A 22737-nucleotide genomic window follows, 5' to 3' on the forward strand; every position below is an offset into this window, starting at 1 on the left:
TGAATGCATGGGAACAGGCCCACCAAGAGCAAGACAACCCCAACCCATCCTTTCCTCGTTTTTTGATAAAAGAGGGGCTATTGTATAGACAGGGGAATAGGAACGAACCCCACCAGCTGTTAGTCCCGACGGCATTTAGAGAGCAAATCCTGTTTTTTTCACACTCCCATTTAACAGCAGGACACATAGGAAGTGAAAAAACCACACAGAATGTAGTGCGCCACTTCTTCTGGCCCGGGGTATACAAGGATATAAAGTCTCACTGCCAGGCCTGTGACGTGTGTCAAAAGGGGAACACCCACCGTCCCCCTGCCGTACGTCTCCAACCTCTCCCCATCATAGGAACCCCTTTTGAAAGAGTTGGGATGGATCTGATAGGACCTCTTCCTAGAACCCGACGGGGAAACCAATACGCCCTTGTAATAGTCGATTACGCCACCAGGTTCCCAGAAGCATTTCCGTTGAGGTCCCCTACCACCCCCCTCATAGCGGAATGGTTTCTGGAACTGTTTTCTAGAGTCGGGTTCCCCAAAGAGATCCTATCGGATCAAGGGACTCCGTTCGTCTCCCGTTTAATGAAAGAAGTGTGTGGGCTTTTACAACTGCGACAAATCCGGACCTCGGTCTACCATCCCCAAACCGACGGACTGTAGAGAGATATAATGGAACCCTGAAAGCCACTTTGAAGAAAATGCTGATGGTGAACGGAAAAGAATGGGATCAGCTTTTGCCCTTGGCGCTGTACGTTATACAGGGACAGAGACAGAGCAGCCTCGGATGTTCTGCATTCGAGATGCTATATGGCCGACAACCGAGGTCTCTCTTGGAGATGACCAAAGAAGCCTGGGAGAAGGAAGAAGGGGAACAGGAGCGGGGAATGTTAGAGCACACGAAAGCCCTAAAATCCAAGATCGGGAAACTGAGAGATCTCGCTTATTCCTCTCTGGAGAAAAGCCAAACGAAACAGAAAACATATTACGACAGAGGGAAACAGTGGAGAAGACTGAACATCGGGGAGTGGGCTCTGGTTCTACTTCCCTCGTCCACGAAGAAGTTTCAAGCGGAATGGAAGGGGCCATATAAAGTGGTGGGGACCATAGGGAAAACTAGCTACCAACTCCAAGTAAATGCACGAAAGGTCCAAACATACCACATAAACCTATTGAAACAATGGATAGGACCCCCGCCAAAGACAGCGCACCTAACCCTACCGACGCTTACCCCCTCCCACTCCACGCTGTCCGACTTCGTAGTAAACGAAGATCTAACAGATCCTGAAAAGGAAGACCTCCAGGAAACCTTATCGGCCTTCGCCAATCTCTTTTCGGATCAGCCAGGCAAAACCACCCTGACAGAACATCGGATCAACATGACCCCGGGAAAGACCATTAAACAGCGGCCCTACCGGATACCAGCGGCCAAGAGGGCAGCTGTCCAAAAAGAAGTAGAGTCCATGTTGAAGTTGGGGGTTATACGACCCTCCAAGAGTGAATGGTCCTCCCCCATCGTTATGGTACCAAAACCAGACGGGAGTACGAGATTCTGCATGGATTTTAGAGCCCTGAATGAGATCTCCTTGTTTGACGCCTATCCCATCCCACGCATAGACAAGCTAATAGAGAAACTGGGAGACGCAACATTTTTTACAACTTTGGACCTGACCAAGGGATACTGGCAGGTACCTTTATGTGAGGAGGACCGAAAGAAAACCGCTTTCGCCACCCCGGACGGGTTATATGAATTCACTGTGTTGCCCTTCGGATTACACGGAGCCCCCGCAACATTGCAACGCCTCATGAACACTGTTCTTCGTAACTACCAGTCATTTTCATCAGCCTACCTCGATGATGTCGTGATCTTTAGCCCCGACTGGGAACACCATCTACAACATCTCCAAACCGTGTTAGGGGCCCTACAACAAGCGGGGTTACACGTCAATTCCAAAAAGTCACTGGTGGGGTATCACAAGGTGAAGTATCTCGGATACGTGTTGGGTCACGGTATGATAGAGCCCCAAATAGAAAAGGTCAGAGCGATAGTTGAAACCCCGTTTCCCAGCACCAAGAAAGACATGAGAGCCTTCCTAGGGCTAGTGGGGTATTACCGCCGCTTCATTCCACAGTTCTCGGAGATAGCTGCCCCCCTCACGGACACCCTCAAACAAGAAGTCCGATCTCATGTCCTCCTAACTCCTTCCCCCGTAATGTGGAAAGCTTTCAACACCCTGAAACGAGTGATCACAACCAGACCAGTGTTGTCCTCACCGGACTTCACCCGCCCCTTTATTCTCCATACCGATGCCTCAGATTACGGGATAGGGGCTGTCCTCTCCCAAATAGACCAGGGGGGTACTGACCATCCCATCCTCTATATCAGTAGGAAACTGTTTCCCCAGGAGCTAAAGTACCTTACGGTTGAAAAGGAATGCTTGGCAATTAAATGGGCTGTAGATAAGCGGAGATATTATCTAGAGGGCCGTCCCTTCACCCTTTACACCGATCACGCTCCCCTGCAGTGGATGAGCCGCAACATCTCCCTAAACCCGAGAGTCATGCGCTGGTTCCTCTCCCTCCAACCATTCGCTTTCACAATCAAACATCGGAAAGGCACAGAGAACGGAAGTGCGGATTATCTCTCTCGCTATCCTCTTCCCAAACGGGAGATTCCTAGGGGGGAGGTGTGTAACGAGGCGAAACCATACGTGGAGCACCCCCTCAGAACGACGAAGGTGATCAACACCCTTTCCCCTCTTATCTCTCGCCAGCAACCGGAGTGGACTCCCTCGGAGCCGCAGTTCCCCGCCCAGCCGAAGAAAAGGGACACCGCTCCTTTAATTGGGACGGCCTATCGCTCAACCCCGCCCCAAGCAGTGACGACGACGAGGGATGGGCTGAAATACCCGGAAATGCGCTATCACAGGTGTGTGCTGACACCGGAGGACGAGAGGGCGACAGCGGAGCGGAGGAGGAGGAAGCAGTACAGGACGGCGGTCGGAGAGGAGGAACGAAGCGAACGGGATATCGAGGAGAAGTCGACTACGAGGCATCGAAGCCAGGAGGCCAATGACCCTGTGAGCCGCCCAGCCACGTTCCCGGAGGAGCGTGGCTCTCGCAGGTACGCGAGCGCTTCACAGGCTGGGTGGGGAACAAGGGGCTCCGCCTGTAGCAGCGTAAGGGGACCTCAGAGCCTGTACTTGTGATACCTTGGTGATATCCCGGTAAAAACCCACCCCGAGCACCACCACTCACCATAGGCCTTATCTTGAGCACTGAGTGATCCCTCACCCCCCCTTCCCTCAAGTCTTTAACTGAAAGATAACAGGCCACTGACCTTTGGAACCCTTTCTGTTTCTCTTCCCGGGATCATCGGTACCACGCCGCCACCCGAGGACCGAGCCAGCCCAAACTGGAACCATACCCAGGGAGGAGGAGGACGGCAGGAAGGAAAGAACCCAGAGGAAGCGAGAAAGAGACTCCACTACCATATTACCGACCCACTCCTATACGACGACGTGTGCACAAAACAATAAAAATCCTTGAAGCACCAAAACGGTCTCCAGTAGTATCTACCCGCTCACAAAGACCAAACGGTGGAAAAAAAGAATCTGAAGATGGCAACTGCGTCAAGGTATTTCTGTGGCATACATCTGATGTCACATTAAGAGGGGTTTATAGCCAAGTGGTCAACAATAGCCACGAAAAAAAATAAGGAGTAGACTTCAAGGAGACTATTCCAGAACCAACCACTAGATGGCGGAATAATGGGCAGCATGTGAATCTAGAAAAGATTCATGCTGAAAACCTTTTTTTACACTGCAAAGCCCCTAGAAGCAGGTCTTTCCGATACGAACAATATTCTATACTGCATGTGATTTAAGACATCAAACCTAAAGAAAAAGGTGTCAAATGTTTGTAATTCTACATGCCAAGTGTATTTTTGAAACAATTGATATATTCAAAATATTGGGGTTTCCCTTACATAACCCTACTGTAATTGTGGTTCAGTAATAGCGCAAGCAGAATTACTCATACCACAGATATCACTCATTCTGGGCTGCAGCATTATCAGGAGAGTATGAGTTAGCCCTTAAAGACTGCATATTAACATGCAGAAACCTGTGTTAATTAACTGATTTCCAGATAATATTTCTGATTTTTGCCGGGAGAAATGTCATCACGTTTGACCGGTCACTCACAATAAAACCAAGTGCAGTATTATCGCTGGGGTAATACAGATTTAGACAAAAACGACCATTTCCACCCAAAAATTATAAGAGAACCCTCTTGGAGAGTAGACCCAGGTCTATAATGTAAATATAACTTGCCTTCATTCAGATCAATGTTTACATGAAGATCTAATACTATCAACCTACTGAACTACATATGATCTGCTTTTGCTTGATCCCATAAATCACTCCCGTTTTCAACTCTTGATGGACATGTTGTTGCAAACCTGTAACGCAGTGATTGATGAACAAAAACACGTCTGTTTTGCACCGTATCACTTTGACATTTTAGCATTTCAGGGATATTGTGCACATCTACGATATTCTCATTTATGTTCCTTCCCCTCAGGGACCACAAACAAGAGGTGAGAGAAGTGTTGAAACGCCTCTGCCACAAAAACCTGCACACTAAATGGTACATCTATCTGGTTTACATACTCACCCTCACTTGGACTAAGATGGACCTCAGAAGATCTAGATCGACACAAATCGGCCTGCTCCCTGGAACCTCAATGCCATACTGTGATTCTTGCGGTTTCTCAAATAAATACTGGTCATAATGCCTTTGACAGATCTGCTAATAAACGGACAGCCTTACTCATACAAGTCCTTGCAGAGTGTTGCATCCTCCAAATAATGGCAGCAAACATGAAGTAGTGAAGCATAAGTTCCTTTATTCCAACCCCTGCTTGAAAGGACACATCCAGCACAAACGGTCTCCCAGCAGATCTCACCAAACATACATAACCCTAGTGCCTCCTACTATTCTAGAATTCTAGAGCACAAGATAGTGTTCTACCATTAACTCTATACTTACCAAAGAGGTGCTCCATGACACAAAGCACAATACTACATAGAGGTCTCTCCAGGTTCAGCAGATTATGTGTTACTATGGCTTCTCTACTCCTGTATTGATACCCAGGCACCCATAAAACAAGCCACACGCCCCTTTAACATAAGAAAGAGAGACATTAACACAGGAAACTGCCTGGCTGTACAATATAGAAGTCCATTATTTGTGTGCCACCTCAGGCTTCCACTTCTGTAGCACTTTTCTGACTTGTCATGCTAATAAAGTATTTTGTACTGTGTTTTGCGGTACTGCAATGCCAGGCTTTCTATATATTGAGCCAGCAGTTCCATGCCACAAAGCCCAGGTCCCACAAATCAGTCTACTTACTACTATAAAAAAAATGCTGGAGTGAAACCATCATGGCTTTACACCTTTGACTTCCATGCATCCTAAATGTGAGTCTGAGCCTTAGCAGAGGCATCATTGGAGCAGCCAGCGAGACAGCAATGGTGAGGTCTAGAGTGCAGGCCACGACACCCAGGAGCTCTCGCTGACCTGCTCTGGTACTTCTCACTGCCACCACTCGCTCACAGTATCTCCCCCAGACTTCCACCAATTTACTTTTTTGGTTTCCTCCACGCTATCGCGTGCACCTCCACCTCCACCTCGCTACAATACTTCTTATGCTCGCTCCCTTTATCGGTCACGTGACTAGAACTGACTACTTCCAAAGCACTACTACTCTTCCTGGTTTAATAGTAGTATTCTGGGGCACGAGGAACAAAACTCCATCATAAGATATCTTCACCTCTCCTTTTCGCTCTCCTATTTTTCCACATTTCATGACTCCATCTTAGTACTTCATGAATTACTTACGGTGGCTAGCAGCATTAGACAAATAAGCTGGTCTGATCCCGGGGTTAGGCCTCTTACCAATTCAAACATCCAGTCATATACTTAAATGTCTTTCTTTCCACACTAACATGTCTGGGATGTTATAAATAAAATATGGTGTGTAGCCAAGTGGTATGGATTAAAGATGAAGGTTGATAACGCCCCACCAGAAGCAGAATCCTTGCTGCTCAGCCCATTCCTTCAACTGACACTCTTCCACCCACAGACACTCTCAACAGTCTAATGACCTCACACACTGGCTGAGCAGCAGGGACCTGGAACGCTGTGGAGGATGCATAGCAACCAAAGCAAGTCACAACAGTGTGGCTCTCTTCGAGCCCTAACAGCTTTTAGAGGCCCCGAATCTCTATTTGACAAGTCATTTTCTGAGCAGTCGGAAGCCCATTCATACACAGACACACCCATGTCCCTGTAGACCTGGTCTGCAGGTATCAGACTGTTCAGCTCTCCTTGCCTTCCGGAGTCTCTGTCATGTCCTGGAATCTCTCCATATATACATGGACAGAAGAAGCAGGATGTTCCCCCTATGTAGCCTTTTAGTGTTCTGCGTGCCCTCCTTTAGTGATGACTTATTTCTTACATGTGCCTGTAATCTTCAGGCAGCGTGACAAGTGTACAGCACTATGATAAGGGTCGCCCTCGCACCTGCTCCAGGCAACCACTCAGCATGACTTGAAACCAGTGGCGGCTACAACTATAAAACAAGCATTGGAAATGCAACAGGTCTCGCATTTGCTTGAGTTAGAGCTATTGGCATTGTAAATGACGATGTTTTTTACCCATGTTTTATGGAGTGCATGTATGTGGTCCATAGTGGAATTATGTAGGTTGGATTGGAATTGTTGTGGAATTATGTGCCTTCAAATTGTGTAGTGTAGAGTGGATTTGTGTAGTAGAATTAAGTGGAATGGAGTGCAGTGGAATTGAGTGAATAACAATTATGTTGTATTGAGAGTACTGGAATTATGTGGCGTTGGATTGGGTTTTATGGAGTTTAATTATGTGGAATGGTATTTTGGGTTGTGGAGTGGTATGTAGTAGAGTTTAATTATGTGGTGTGCTGTTGAATTTTGTGGCGTGATGTGTAATTATGTGGTCCAGATTGGATGTATGTGGTGTGTTGTGTGATTGTGTTGTTGAGCTGAATTATGTGGCTTGGTCTCAAATTATGTAGTGTGGAATGGAAATGTGTGGAGTTGAATTGTGTGGCGTGGAACTGTGTGGCATTGAGTGAAATTATGCTGACTGAAATTATGTGGCATGGTGCGGAGGGTATTTATGTGGATTGCGGTTATGTGACAGAGGTTTTATGTGGGGAGTATTTATTTGGTGTTGAGTAGAGGGTAGTTATGTGGAGTTTCATTATGTTGCGTCGAGTGATATTATGCGGAGTGTAATTTTGTTGGGTGGTGTTGAATTGTGTGGAGGTGAAATGGTGTGGTGTGGTGTGGTGTGGAATTGAGTGTCACACTAAACATTCAGGTATGCTACAAAGAATTAAACATTTGAAGGTACACATATACCATGGAGGTGGGTGAGCCACTGAAAGCTTGAAAGCTACTAAAAGCTCTGAAGCCACTGAAAAGCTCAAGCCAGGCTCAGCTAGTGCTTCTTATTTAACGTCAGGCCCAAAACAAGCTGAACTTTTTATGTGGCTATTACATGCCCCACCCTCATGGACAAAGAGTTAAAATCAATACATTAGCATTTGAGATACAACGGAGAGGCACATACCTACCCATCTAGTGAATGGCTATACGAAGTTAAACCAGAGCAAGCCCCTTGTTCAACACAATATCTCTTGCAAGTGAGAGCGCATGTGCCGAAGCAGGCGAGACCAAAAAATGAGCAAAATCAAATGGCAACTCTGTTAAAGTCTCGTGTGGCTTATTTTCCAGCAAAAAATGGTAAACTGGAAACTAATGTCCAACATAATCAGGAAATTAACAGTGGTTTTTACCAGTTAGTTTTGAAACAACCCCTGGAATTTTTATGAATACTTAAAAAGTTACAATGTTGTGCCTGCTCACCAACAATTACATTATTTTGCACCTTTGAGAACACCCATTTCCCCAACCTTAATTTCAACATGTGTCACTATTAAACATTCTTCTTACTTTCGGAGTATGCAAAGTGTTGCATTACACTTACAAACCCAGTGTTTACAGAAACTGATCACTTGCATTGGATTATGTAAATTGCACATAGAGATCACTAATTTTGGACAGCAAGCTTAATCTTGGTGCAAATAAGACACAAAATGGTTGCATTGAAAGGGCGATTTAAAAAATAAATCCTAGGGTCTACAGAATACCTTTAAGCAATGTTCAAAACTTTCTGGTAGTAAACCTAACTTGAAGGAAACTAGCACTGTACATATAAGGGCAGATCCCTTTAAGGACGAGTTCCCTCACTCACCAATGGTGACATGCTTCATCATAGGGACTCTCCTCCCAAGGGAAAAACCTAGTTCCCTTGGGGGCTACAACCCCCTCACTGAGAGAGAGGAGCTCAGGGATGGTTTTATTTTTGATATTGAGGACAAGCTACGTCCACATATGATGAGCCAAAGAGTATGAGCAAGGGTGCAGTGCGAAAAAACAAAGAAAGGTGAATAAGTGAAATAGGCTAAAACTGGCTAGGAGGCACCAAAATAGACTTTAATAAAGAGGTGCCAACTGTCAGGATTAAAAAGCAGTACACCTGCAGTATGGATTTAAAACCGCTACGGTGTGTGTCTTAGGTGGTCAACATGTTTCAGCCCTCGAAGACCAATAGATAGATCGGGCTTTCGTCAGGACCTTGAAAACAACGCTACTGCAATATTAGAAAAAGTGAAAAAACTATAATGAAAAGGATATCAAGCTAATGCTTAGTCATCAGCCTGTCGTTGAACCTGCATGTACCTGAAACAAGAGAGATATCACAGGTCAGGGAGACGTAATGTGTATCATAACTGTGCCAAGATCTGCATATATGTAAACAGTGGAAAAAACATTAGAAAAAGGTATATGTGTCTTACCCGCAACAGCTGGGTACAAGGTCACACCTCTCACCTGGCAACCGCTCAGGAAGGCAGCACCGCTCTACAAACAGACCAAAATGTTTGCTGTTGTTGTATGGTGCAATAAGAGTTAGCAAAAACTCAGCGAACGATCGTGTGGAAGGCATAATGATTAACCTATCGATCGTGAGTTACCATAAGCCAACAGTGAAGATAAAAGAAGCAAACAGTAGCCATTCAAAAGTAAACCTACATATACCCATAGGGCTTGAAGACTAGGTAATATGTGCCCATCAAACTCACTAGATGAGTAAAAGAAGGGTGGGGGGGGGGCTAACCGCCTCTAGATATGCTGGTGGCAGCCAGACTAGGGCGTGTAGCACTCAGCTAAAGGAACCCAAGTTTACAAAAACCAATTCGTTGTGCCTAACGATCCCACTACATGAGTAGAACGAGTGGTATCCACCGCTGCAATAACCGGTGGTGGCCGGAGTATAGCGTGTGATGCTCAGCTCCAGAGTTGCAAGCATGAAAAGTATAAATTACCACGCTGGCCGGAGTCAATAAGATATCGCCAAGCACTCACCTAACCGTCGGTACCACTGGACCAGGAGAGCCTGCTGCCGGAGGGGGAAATGACTCTAAATCCGTGCTCTTAAATAGCCCCGGCGTCAATGTCTAATCTCGATCAGGTGGGAATGTCAGTATATCGAGATCGCGCATGCTCATTGGACAGGATATGTAGTGATAGTGCGTCGCATGCGCAATGCCAGAACAACACCCCTTTGGTAAACCACCGATCCCATGCGCAAGCGCAGCGAGAAAGTCACCAGAACAGCCAGAGAATGCTGCTAATCAGTGTTAGAAAAATGAGTAAATATCAGGAAGGAGTCTTGCTAACACTATCCAAAATGTGATAGTAGTAACAGGGGAAGTCGCGTTAAAACCCATAAGGTAAGTATCAAAGAAAATCACCATCGCAGGTATTTGCGGAGAGCACCATCTCCAGAGATTCATGATAGTACCATTCTCTTGCGCGAGCGCAGAGAATATCTTGACAAAGCACAATAGCTGTGCATGCGGAAAATGGAAGTCACTTTACGACCCATAAGGCACATGTTAACAATGTTACAGAGCCTCTGAGTGTGAAAGAGGAAACCACAGGTGCCAAGCCAAAACACAGTATATGTGATCTACCAAGTAATAACAACTTCATAAGGACATCAGGATTCATATAGTAGGTATAAGACCACTGAGTGTGAAAAACCAAGGGTCAATGTGCACATGTATACCCTCGAAAGAGGTTAAGGATGAATGAAACCTACAATGGGTGGTGGAAACAACAGAGAGTGAACTCGATGATGCAACATAGTCATATGGTGGGCGCCAAGAAACCAAGATCCCAATAGCAAGGACCAACCCCCAGATTCGTATTACAGTACGTGACTCATATTGGAGCACCGCGAGGTTGCATATGAGGATAAACCCCATATATAGCTAGAGGGTCAATGTTGGTGAAACAAGTATAGGTTTCTGTAGAGAAAACAGTGGTATTAGAGTGACACCCAAGGGATGTCATCGTTCAGACCCAACTTGTCAGTGCCCAATTTAAAAATCCAACGTTGTTCTCTTTTGAACAGAAAGGTAGAAATATCTGTCAAGTGAGTGGGAATAAAGGGTTGTTCTAACACAGTCCATTTAAGATCTTGGGGACTGTGTCCCGCCGTCAAAAAATGTTGAGTTAGTTTGGTAGAGGTCCTTCTGCAACGGATGGTGCTCTTATGTTCCAGTATACGTACCTTCACTGCCAATAGCTCTAACTCAAGCAGGTACGTATACTGGAACATAAGAGCACCATCCGTTGCAGAAGGACCTCTACCAAACTAACTCAACATATTTTGACGGCGGGACACAGTCCCCAAGATCTTAAATGGACTGTGTTAGAACAACCCTTTATTCCCACTCACTTGACAGATATTTCTACCTTTCTGTTCAAAAGAGAACAACGTTGGATTTTTAAATTGGGCACTGACAAGTTGGGTCTGAACGATGACATCCCTTGGGTGTCACTCTAATACCACTGTTTTCTCTACAGAAACCTATACTTGTTTCACCAACATTGACCCTCTAGCTATATATGGGGTTTATCCTCATATGCAACCTCGCGGTGCTCCAATATGAGTCACGTACTGTAATACGAATCTGGGGGTTGGTCCTTGCTATTGGGATCTTGGTTTCTTGGCGCCCACCATATGACTATGTTGCATCATCGAGTTCACTCTCTGTTGTTTCCACCACCCATTGTAGGTTTCATTCATCCTTAACCTCTTTCGAGGGTATACATGTGCACATTGACCCTTGGTTTTTCACACTCAGTGGTCTTATACCTACTATATGAATCCTGATGTCCTTATGAAGTTGTTATTAATTGGTAGATCACATATACTGTGTTTTGGCTTGGCACCTGTGGTTTCCTCTTTCACACTCGGAGGCTCTGTAATATTGTTAACATGTGCCTTATGGGTCGTAAAGTGACTTCCATTTTCCGCATGCACAGCTATTGTGCTTTGTCAAGATATTCTCTGCGCTCGCGCAAGAGAATGGTACTATCATGAATCTCTGGAGATGGTGCTCTCCGCAAATACCCGCGATGGTGATTTTCTTTGATACTTACCTTATGGGTTTTAACGCGACTTCCCCTGTTACTACTATCACATTTTCGATAGTGTTAGCAAGACTCCTTCCTGATATTTACTCATTTTTCTAACACTGATCAGCAGCATTCTCTGGCTGTTCTAGTGACTTTCTCGCTGCGCTTGCGCATGGGATCGGTGGTATACCAAAGGGGGGTTGTTCTGGCATTGCGCATGCGACGCACTATCACTACATATCCTGTCCACTGAGCATGCGCGATCTCGATATACTGACATTCCCACCTAATCGAGATTAGACATTGACGCCGGGGCTATTTAAGAGCACGGATTTAGAGTCATTTCCCCCTCCGGCAGCAGGCTCTCCTGGTCCAGTGGTACCGACGGTTAGGTGAGTGCTTGGCGATATCTTATTGACTCCGGCCAGCGTGGTAGTTTATACTTTTCATGCTTGCAACTCTGGAGCTGAGCATCACACGCTATACTCCGGCCACCACCGGTTATTGCAGCGGTGGATACCACTCGTTCTACTCATGTAGTGGGATCGTTAGGCACAACGAATTGGTTTTTGTAAACTTGGGTTCCTTTAGCTGAGTGCTACACGCCCTAGTCTGGCTGCCACCAGCATATCTAGAGGCGGTTAGCCCCCCCCACACCCTTCTTTTACTCATCTAGTGAGTTTGATGGGCACATATTACCTAGTCTTCAAGCCCTATGGGTATATGTAGGTTTACTTTTGAATGGCTACTGTTTGCTTCTTTTATCTTCACTGTTGGCTTATGGTAACTCACGATCGATAGGTTAATCATTATGCCTTCCACACGATCGTTCGCTGAGATTTTGCTAACTCTTATTGCACCATACAACAACAGCAAACATTTTGGTCTGTTTGTAGAGCGGTGCTGCCTTCCTGAGCGGTTGCCAGGTGAGAGGTGTGACCTTGTACCCAGCTGTTGCGGGTAAGACACATATACCTTTTTCTAATGTTTTTTCCACTGTTTACATAAATGCAGATCTTGGCACAGTTATGTACACATTACGTCTCCCTGACCTGTGATATCTCTCTTGTTTCAGGTACATGCAGGTTCAACGACAGGCTGATGGCTAAGCATTAGCTTGATATCCTTTCATTATAGTTTTTTCACTTTTTCTAATATTGCAGTAGCGTTGTTTTCAAGGTCCTGACGAAAGCCCGATCTATCTATTGGTCTTCGAGGGCTGAAACATGTTGACCACCTAAGACACACACCGTAGCGGTTTTAAATCCATACTGCAGGTGTACTGCTTTTTAATCCTGACAGTTGGCACCTCTTTATTAAAGTCTATTTTGGTGCCTCCTAGCCAGTTTTAGCCTATTTCACTTATTCAGCTTTCTTTGTTTTTTCGCACTGCACCCTTGCTCATACTCTTTGGCTCATCATATGTGGACGTAGCTTGTCCTCAATATCAAAAATAAAAACATCCCTGAGCTCCTCTCTCTCAGTGAGGGGGTTGTAGCCCCCAAGGGAACTAGGTTTTTCCCTTGGGAGGAGAGTCCCTATGATGAAGCATGTCACCATTGGTGAGTGAGGGAACTCGTCCTTAAAGGGATCTGCCCTTATATGTACAGTGCTCGTTTCCTTCAAGTTAGGTTTACTACCAGAAAGTTTTGAACATTGCTTAAAGGTATTCTGTAGACCCTAGGATTTTTGTGTTTATGACATTAGTTGTTTGGGGAAATAATCCTTTTAGTGGTCTTTAAAATTTTCCCTAGGACTCCTCTGTCTAACTGTGTTTTTTACGATTTAAAAAATAAACCTGTCACAGGATGGTGCTCCTTCAATGGAGTTATATTGGAACCTGGCCAGGCTTAGACTGTGCAGAGCATGTTTTGTTATTCACGTCTTTACAACATGTCACTCTAAACATCGTCATGATTTGTTCGGTGCAGTCATGTTTTGTAGGGTCCATGTCATTTGAGAGGGTTACCCTAGGTGGGACTGGCACTTACAACAAGGAGGCTGTATGAGTGTTGGAACTGAGGAATGAAGTGGGGTAACCAATGGTGAGCTCTGAAACCCCTGAACCACTCCTCACTCGTGCCCCTTCTTGCGTATTCACAGAGACACGAAATCAGAGCTCCAGATGACTTCTCCACATCTCGAAGTGCCACACAATCAGTGAAGGGTACATTAAGGACAGAGGGAAAAGCAGGATGAAGCTGGAGTGACAGAGGGATTTGGACTGAGCAGGTGAAAGGACATCAGGAATTAAGGGATGTGAGGAAAATGTACACAGCAGGAAAAGGGGGTTAAGAGGGGTGAGAACGGAGTGAAGCTGTGGGGAAAGGGTGGTAAGCAGCATGGCAAAAATAAAACACCGGTAAAAAGAAAGTACTAGGGGGCCGATAGGAGGCAAAAGGGTGGGAGGGGGAAAACCAATGGTGGCTGAGTGAATGCCAAAATGAGGGCAGAGAAATATCTAAAAGGGGAGGCGGAAGGAAAAGGGTGGAGGAGCGAGGAGGAAAAGGGGCACAGAGGGTACAAAAGAAAGAAGAGGCAAAAGAAGGCATGGGGTAAAAGAAGCTGAAAGAATTGGGCATTTCTGGATTAGGGAAATAGAGAATGGTTATAAGAGGCAGTAAAGAGGCAAATAAGGGCAGAGAGGGGAAAAAATGGGTGCAGCGTCGACAAACAGGGGCAGGGTGGGCAAACGGGCAGGGTGGGCAAACAGGGCAGAGGAAGATAAATGGGGGCATTAAGAAGGAAGACAGGACAGAGATGAGGTAACAGAGAAAGTTTAGGAGAAATTTTACAGCAACTGTTAAGAAGAGAATGGCGAGGAAACCATGGACAAGAAAAGCAAAAAGAAAATCCTCTGCCCAAGCCCAGGTGTGTGGATGTACAAACAGCCATGCCGTGTACACACACACAAAGGCACGAGGTTCTCACAAGCACACTGGGAGTTCATCCAGGTCTCTGTTTACCCAGCATTGTCTATAACACTCGCACACACTCGGGCAGTTGTCTACCAGCTGTTTATTAGCCCAGACATTTTACATGGACACGTTCTTTAGATAGTCTATCAAACTTCGTTTGTGTGAGGAGCTTGTATTTTTCTCGCACAAACACACAAAAGGAACCCCAAACACTGAGGTTGCAGGTCACACAGACAGATCATAAATGCTGCCCTCCACCACAACCTCCATGCCTAAGAGCAGCAGGAGGAAGAACTGCCAGGGACAGTAAGTGCAGCCGTTGTTGCCCTCAAAGCTCTCTGTAGCAGTCTGATCTTTTCACCTGCACAGCAATATCAGATTCCAAGCTCTCTGAGCTCAATAAAGGCACCCGCACCCTTTCTACAGCACACACAGAGTGATGAGGCAGGCGCTGAACAAGAATTAAAGGCAAACATCCATAATAAGACATTCTACCCTGCAACACGTGTTCTTATCAAAACTAATGTAGTCCCCTAACTCAAGATACACTGGGACTTCATCCTCTGAAGAGAGACTACGTTGGAGTGCCACCTGTGGAGTGATACAAAAGTGGTTTAAGGGAACAGGAATGACTGGGGTTACACTGAATCCCTCTCCCTACATGATTCTCACACCAGTGCAAAGAAACGGATTATTGGTATCAGTGTGCCAGGCAAACCGCCGGCCATTGAACAGGATGTCATAGCAAAGGAAACAGCTTAGCAGCCAGAAAGTGCAAGAGAAACACTCCCAACGTCCAGCATTATCGTCCTCCATTCTTCGTTTGAGCCCACTTATGGACCTTCATAGTTCAACTGAAAGGGAGAAATCAAATGGGTGCCGGCTTTGGGGGGACTATCAAGTGCATGTCTCGATCGGGGCACTGTAGTCGGTCCCTGCTCTTACCCCAGGGGACTGGTAAGTGAGCAATACGATCCAAGCACTGATCGTAACAAAAGCATGCCAAATTGCAATTCCAAGGTCTTCACTGAGACGAGCACAACACGCTGTGCCCACGGCACTCGGAGAGCGCTGTAGTTTCAAAGCAAAGATTTTCATGTTTTCTGTAAAACTCTGGCAATGCCACTGTTAGCTGCAAGATCTCAGAACAGCAGCAGCTATGGGCGCCGAAACTGAACACAGAAACAGTAACACGAGCAGGAAACAACTAAAAAAAATAGTCCCTCAAGAACAGATTAAACAAGTGCAGTGTAAAAATACAGTACTTAATCCCTGCTCTGTGGGTGGAAACCAACCACCAAAAGGTGGGACAAAGAAGGACTGACCACTAGCAAGCAAGGATTTTTCATGAACACTGAAACAAACCAATAAAAAGAAGATAACAAAGTATATACTAAAGTATATACTAAGGGTCTTGAAAGCTCAACCTAAATATGGTGGGGCGCTTAGGCGCCTAACTCATTATATACTGCTGTCCGGGTGCGCACCTCTCTCCCCGATCAGTGTCCACGAGCAGGAAAGGGAAGAATTTCCTTCCTGCTCAGTGGACACCAATGCAACCAATCCTGGAGCAGCTCCAGGACTGGTGAGAGCAGGCTATTCCAGCACTCATTTTGAGGCTGGGGGCCTGTGTCAGCAATACCCCGGCTGTTTCACACTCACGGACTGCTGGGTTTACAGTGTGCATGTCAGGCTGAGTATAGCAATAGAGCCATCCAACCCGACATGCGTACTGCAGTGGCAGCTGTAATCCTGTTGCAGGATTCAGCCCGGCCGCCTGCCCTTGCACTGAGACGTTTTTACTTATTCTTGTGTGCCTGCTGCGCTCGCAGCAGGTAGGACGATGCTCCTCCGCTCAACGGAGGAGGCGCCCCTGCTTGAAACAATCGTGTAGGGGAAACTCCTCATCCAGCTAGAACAACTGTCCTGCCTATTAGAGTCCATAGAAAAATGCCCCTCTCCGACATCATTTTACGTTGCTGGTTGTTTGTGCTTCTATTTCTCCTTGTATGTGATGTATTTGTATTTTCAAGTAATCCCGTCCCAATAATTATATTCAAGAAGGAAGTACTTCGAAATGGTAAACGTTACAATAAAGAATTGATTTATCGACCAAGAATAAAGCAACTTTTAGCCACAGATTTTACATTGATAATCCTTTATTTGCTAATCAATACCAACATGCAAAAATAATTGCTAAATACAAACCTCTACAATATTATTAACCTACTGCATTTGTTGTGTAGTCTTAAGGATGTTCTTTTAATGTTTAAAACTGAAATATTAGTTTCATATTTTGTATAATATTTAAACTTTAAAATTTATGGCAGCTTCTTGAAAGACTGTTCAGATATTTAGGATCCTGTAAAACAAGGAACAGCTCTTTTCATGGGAATACATTCTCAAAGCTAGAAATAAGGCAGCAGCACTAATTATATATTGAGCCCTACACACATATCTAATACAACTTTAAAGAAAATGCACTTTTTTAGCATTAAACCATATTTTAGGAGCATACTTGTAATGTTACAAAACAATTACAATCAAAATATTTTTTTCTCAAGTACAAACTTTATAGTTCATATTTTGTCTCTAGCGAGATTTCATTGTTGCTTGTTGATCTTTGGTCGCAAGAAACATGCTACCACCAAGAAGTGGTAATCCTCTAGATAGCCTATTATGCTTCTTTGCCACGTTACAGACCCCTCAAGCAGGGCACACCACCTTTACGGCGCCAGTACCCTATAGTCACTCCGTCGCGCACCAGAACTATCCATCTACATGATGTACACTTTCTCAGCTTGGGAGAAGTTAAAAACTTCTTTGGTTCTTGGGCAAATAACCTTGTCATCATGGCGGATAGAGAGGAGAGACTGAAATAAAAGAAAACAATATCAGTGTTCATCTTAGATGGCAGAATTACAGGGCTCATGAACTTTAGTCAAAGATCTGTTCCCTGGTTCTATCGCAAAGTTTAAAAAAAAGTTAGGATAGCTAATTCTACTTCTAACGCAACAGTTGAGTAAATGGGATAATTATAGACATGAATCAGTACTATAATGCGAGTGTCCAGCCGGACAATCAATTTAATAAATCAAAAATGTCAAAGAACAATAATACAAACGTAGCAATTACGTGGGACACAATCCTGCACCCTACATGAACACATGACAAATACATTTAGAACAAAAAACATATCAGGCAAGACGGAGTAGCTTGTGTAATATTGAGCACAATTTCTAACAAGCTTAGAGAAACAGTAACTGCACTTTATTTATCATGTGCGGTTAACGTGCAAACTGTTTACATTAGTCGACGACGTTTCGATCCTTTAAAAACAATAAAAGGATCATCATCAGGACAGTTAAGGTGCAAGCCTGAATCAATGAAAATAGCCTGTGGAAAATGAGGAAAAGGGAAGGAGATTAGGGAACGTCTAATACAATTGCCACATTTAGCGTGTCCAATTAGTTGTTCAAGACCCCAGTGTGCATCAAGGGTGGTGGCTGGCTGGGGGTTAGGTAGAGCTGTCCGTACAAGATGGTCTTTAATATTGCAGCTTTTGCGGAAAGCAAAGAGTGGTCGTTCAATGCTAAGGTTGCCTGCATTCACAGTGGGCCAGTGTTTTATGATATATTTGTGGATGGGGTTAGAGATAGGAGAGAATGTGGTCACACAAACTATGCGATTATTATCAGACTTGATTTTGGGGGAGAGCAAGATATCTCTAGGGCAATACCAAACTCGTTTCTGTGTTGTGCGCACCAAACGTTTGGGATAGCCACGTGCTTTCAATTCGGTGGAAAAGACCGTCTTCGCAAAAGTAATCTTCTTTGGTGAAGCAGTTGCGTCTTATCCGCAAGAATTGGGAGTATGGTAAAGAGTCACGTAGTGCTCGTGGGTGATTACCTTCGTAACGGAGTAAGGTGTTACACACTGTAGGTTTTCTGTAGAGCCTGGTTAGTAGTTCGCCATTGGAGTGGTAAATGGTGAGATCAAGGAAAGGAATCAATGATGTGTCATGTGTGAGGGTGAAGTTAAGGCCAAGACAATTATTATTCAACCAGTGTAAGAATTGGTTGAGGGTTTTGACATTATTGTGCCAAATCATGAAAATGTTATCAATGTACCAACGCCATAATGTGACCCCGGTAATGAAGGGGTTAGTGGGAGATAGGATGGTAGTCATTTCAAGGTGGTCCATGAAACGTTTAGCTAAGTTGGGGGCGAAAACGGCTCCCATTATCTTTAACCTGTTGATAATATTCATTGTCAAAGGAGAAGAAATTCCTAGTAAGGCAAAGTTCAAGTAGTTGGAGTATGAACAAGGTAGGGACAGTGTGGGGGCGAGGCCTCGAGTCTAGTACTCCTTGGATCACGTTCAACGCCAGCACTTGCGGGATGTTTGTGTATAAGGATTCTACATCCATTGTACAAAGTATGTCACTAGTCGGGTCAAATGGGTGATGTTAGACTAAGTTAATCATGGCCATACTAGACCTTACGTAACATTCAGTACTAGGTACAAAATCTTTAATAAAGTAGTCAATGTATTGACCCAAAGGTTCAAGTACAGAGCCACAACCCGAGACTATGGGGCGTCCTGGGGGACTCGTGAGGTTTTTATGCACCTTGGGTAGTGTAAATTACTGGCATGCGTGGTGATTTCACATTCAAAAAGAGAAATTCCTTTTGAGTTAGAAAGCCGTCAGCTTTTGCTTCAGTGGTACCCTAGCGTATCTGACACTGCCTGAAGTTCTCCTTGCCCCGCTTGGCGCAACTCTCATGCTCACAATCAAGCCCTCAGGCCATCAGCCACTCGTACCTTCTGGGCAGAAGTACCACGCGCACGATATCACCTGTCGTACCCTTGCGCAGCCCACACTGCCTGTAGTTCTCAGATTCCCACTTGGCGGTGTTCACTTGCTCACAACCAAGCCCTCTGTCCATCAGCTACTTGTATCCTCTTGGCAGACGTACCACGTGCTTGTTGTATATCCTTTGCTGCAAGCATTCCGGTGATTTTGTCCTTTATCCAGGCACTTCATTATTTGTCACCGTGCATTACCTTCCTACGTCTAACATTTCGCCATTTCATGGTCGGAGTGCACTCAACCACGTGCATGTTGCGTCTGCTTCACACCTTGACTGCCCCACGGCTGGCACGATGTTTTACGGCTCTGTATTAGACGTTCCCTAATCTCCTTCCCTTTTGCTCATTTTCCACGGGCTATTTTCATTGATTCAGGCTTGCACCTTAACTGTCCTGATTATGATCCTATTATTGTTTTTAAAGGATCGAAACGTCGGTGACTAATGTAAAAAGTTTGCACGTTATTCGCACATGATAAAAAAAGTGCAGTTACTGTTTCTCTAAGCTTGTTAGAAATTGTGCTCAATATTCCACAAGCTACCCCATCTTGCCTTATATGTTTTTGTTCTAAATGTATTTGTCGTGTGTTCAAGTAGGATGCAGGATTGTGTCCCACGTAATTGCTACGTTTGTAATTTTGTTCTTTGACATTTTTGATTTATTAAATTGATTGTCCGGCTGGACACTCGCATTATAGTACTGATTCAAGTCTACAATTGTCCTATTTACTCAACTGTTGCGTTTAAGGACCACTGTTCTAATACTAAACTGTTGCCCAAGGTCCTTATCTACCTTCTGTGTTCCCTTGTTTTTGTAAAAGTATCTAATTCTACCTCTGTATTGTTATAATGTATTTTGGAGGTGTATAAATTAAATCTGTACATTTGAATTGTCCAATTTCAATCCCCATATAAATACACACTTAATAATGAATGGGCTTTACATTTTTTAGCAGTATCAATGGTTATCATTACTCTAAACATACCAGAGTCCCATTCAAAGTATTATCCAACTTCCCTTTACACAGATGTCACGCATCAGCTCTGTGTCATGAATACAATGTACAGGTAAGCCACCGGAACCATGTAGCAATACTGGATTGCCTACATTCCAATGGACTGTAGCACCAGTGGCCCAGTGATCTGAATACTGTCCTGAAATAAATGCACACTATTTCAAATTGGAAGAATACTTCTCCAGTGCTACACTACCCAACTGGAGGTCAGAGAGTTGGTCAGCAAAGTATTTGTTTTTGTAAAAAATGAAGCTTTAGCAAATTAAAGACAAATCTGATCCCCTGACAGCATACTACTCAAGATTACTTAATAAGCCAATTTCTACAAAGCGGTTCCATGACCGGTATCGCGATCCTGCTACTAAGCCGTGCTGCTAAGCGCAATGGGGTGGGGACGTTGATCCTGCCTTCAGCAGTCTTTACTGTGAGACATCATATTTCAAACCTTCTTCCACTTGTCAGTACATTCCTGGTTTTCACTCTGCATAATGATGCACTCTGGTTCATGTAGTTCTTTCAATCCTTAAGCCTTCAAGAAATAATTTTGTTTACCTGATTTCCACAGATACCCCAAGACACAGAATCTGTGTTTCGATTCTTGTTCCATTTCTTATGCCTTTTGTTTTTTTAATCTGTGCATTTCCCAGACCCAGTGCGGCCTTCCCTGATGAAGCAAACTGATGATTCTCGGCTCCTGGTTAACTGCTCAAAACTGCCTGCCTGCGCCCGCGCTCCTACTCTGAGCTGCCCATGGCTATGACTCTGCATTACACCCCACTGTTGCTGCTGTGCTGCCTGCAGATTTCTTATTCCTCAACTCTCAGTTCTTGTCCTTTTTGGATTTACCTGATTAATTGTCCTGAAATCCTGTCCCGAGAGCCTTTTACAAATTCTGGTCTGGTGCCACAGCTTCGGTTTCCGATTCTTGTCATGGTGCTATATTGCACTTCCAGAATCCTGTTCTGTTGATAAAGTAATTGCTGTTTCAATATTCCTGTCCTGATGCTATACACTATTCCTGTTTTTGAATTCCAGTGCAGATTTCTAGTTTTGGATTCTATATTCTTCTGGGTGTCTAGTTTCCTACGTATTTCCTGCTTTCCCATTTAGTTTAATAAGATGTGGCCTGTCTCCTATTCCATTAGTCCATTTGCTCTTGCTACGTTCTTGGTTTTCAACAAAACCTGCATCTGAGGCTAAAAGACTCGCATTAGTACTCTTATGCGACAAGGGTATCTGGGGATTCTCCCCAGATCCTATATAACAACTGTGAATAACATAGCCTTGATCTATTTTAGTTGTACATATCCTTTTCACAGAAACCACATGCTATGGCAGGTAGTTTGTTGTGATGGTGCTTTGTAGCTACTTCTTCTGATTTTCGGCTTCGCCTTGGTTCTTATAAGATCTTATTATTTGGTCCCTGTAGTACATTACTTATCTCGATGTTTTTCTCCTGCACATATTAATCAGTTACTGCAAGCTTACTCCAGTTATTAGCTCCAATTCAGACTTTACAGGAACTCGCTGTTATATGCTCCTCTCCTCTACCATATTAATTTGTCTCTATAGAAAAGAAGCTTTCTATGTTAGCTGTTCCTGGCACGGTCTCAGCAGCAGTCTTCACAAACGAGTGATTACATGGTTGGAAAAGGCCATTAGGCCAAAGACAACCCCAAACCTACAACATGAAAACAAATGACTATCTTTTGGTAGTCAAAATCCTTTCTTGAGGAATGAATGAATGTTAGTTCCGAAGCTTGCGCTTGGATTCTCTTAAATAGCAGTTCGATAGTATGGCGAAGAGCCAAATTGTGCGAGGATCAACAGAGAAGTGGTGCTTTCCAAAAGCCAAGCCGATAACTGATCAGCCACACATGCACTGGAGAAGCCATCAACTATTTTGGTTCAAGGACCCCAAGAGCACAAACACCAGTTTGCTCACGTAAAACAAGGCACATGCCAAAGAAAGTTTGCACATGCTGGTATTTTCTCAACTGTCACACCAGCTAGACGGTGGCATTATCGAAAAGCTAAAGTGTTTTTAATGCCACAAATGTAGGCTGAGATAGAAGGCATTGCTGTAGTCTAGTCAGGAGAATATACTCAGCTCTGCCATAATCATGTAGAGAGGATAAGATGATCAGCAAAGACCGAACAGACAGAATCATGTAGCAGACACCATTTTAATTAGGCGATCAAGAGAAAGAGTTTTGGAGAATGGATATGGCAGGCCAACTCCAGAATGATTGTTAAAGTCATGCATCCTATAGGGAAAAACTGCCAGGACAATGACGAGGAATTCAGTCTTGTTAGACTTTAGTTCCAAGTTTATTTCCTACAT

The 22737-nt window shown here is 44.5% G+C and overlaps 1 protein-coding gene and 1 long non-coding RNA gene across 2 annotated transcripts in view; one reads left to right on the forward strand and one right to left on the reverse strand.

The window, feature by feature from the left end:
- LOC146863168 (uncharacterized) overlaps positions 1–22737 on the forward strand; it is a 106511-nt gene that overhangs the window by 67742 nt on the left and 16032 nt on the right. The window lies entirely within an intron of this gene.
- Positions 16647–22737, reverse strand: part of MAEA (macrophage erythroblast attacher, E3 ubiquitin ligase) — a 391495-nt gene continuing 385404 nt past the window's right edge. The window contains exon 9 of the mRNA XM_085642591.1: positions 16647–17378. Within this exon, the coding sequence (XP_085498717.1) occupies positions 17283–17378 (96 nt within the window). The 3' untranslated portion in view covers positions 16647–17282. The remainder of the gene's footprint in view (positions 17379–22737) is intronic.

Source organism: Triturus cristatus, chromosome 2_2 (assembly GCF_964204655.1).
Source record: "Triturus cristatus chromosome 2_2, aTriCri1.1, whole genome shotgun sequence".
NCBI lineage: Eukaryota > Metazoa > Chordata > Amphibia > Caudata > Salamandridae > Triturus > Triturus cristatus.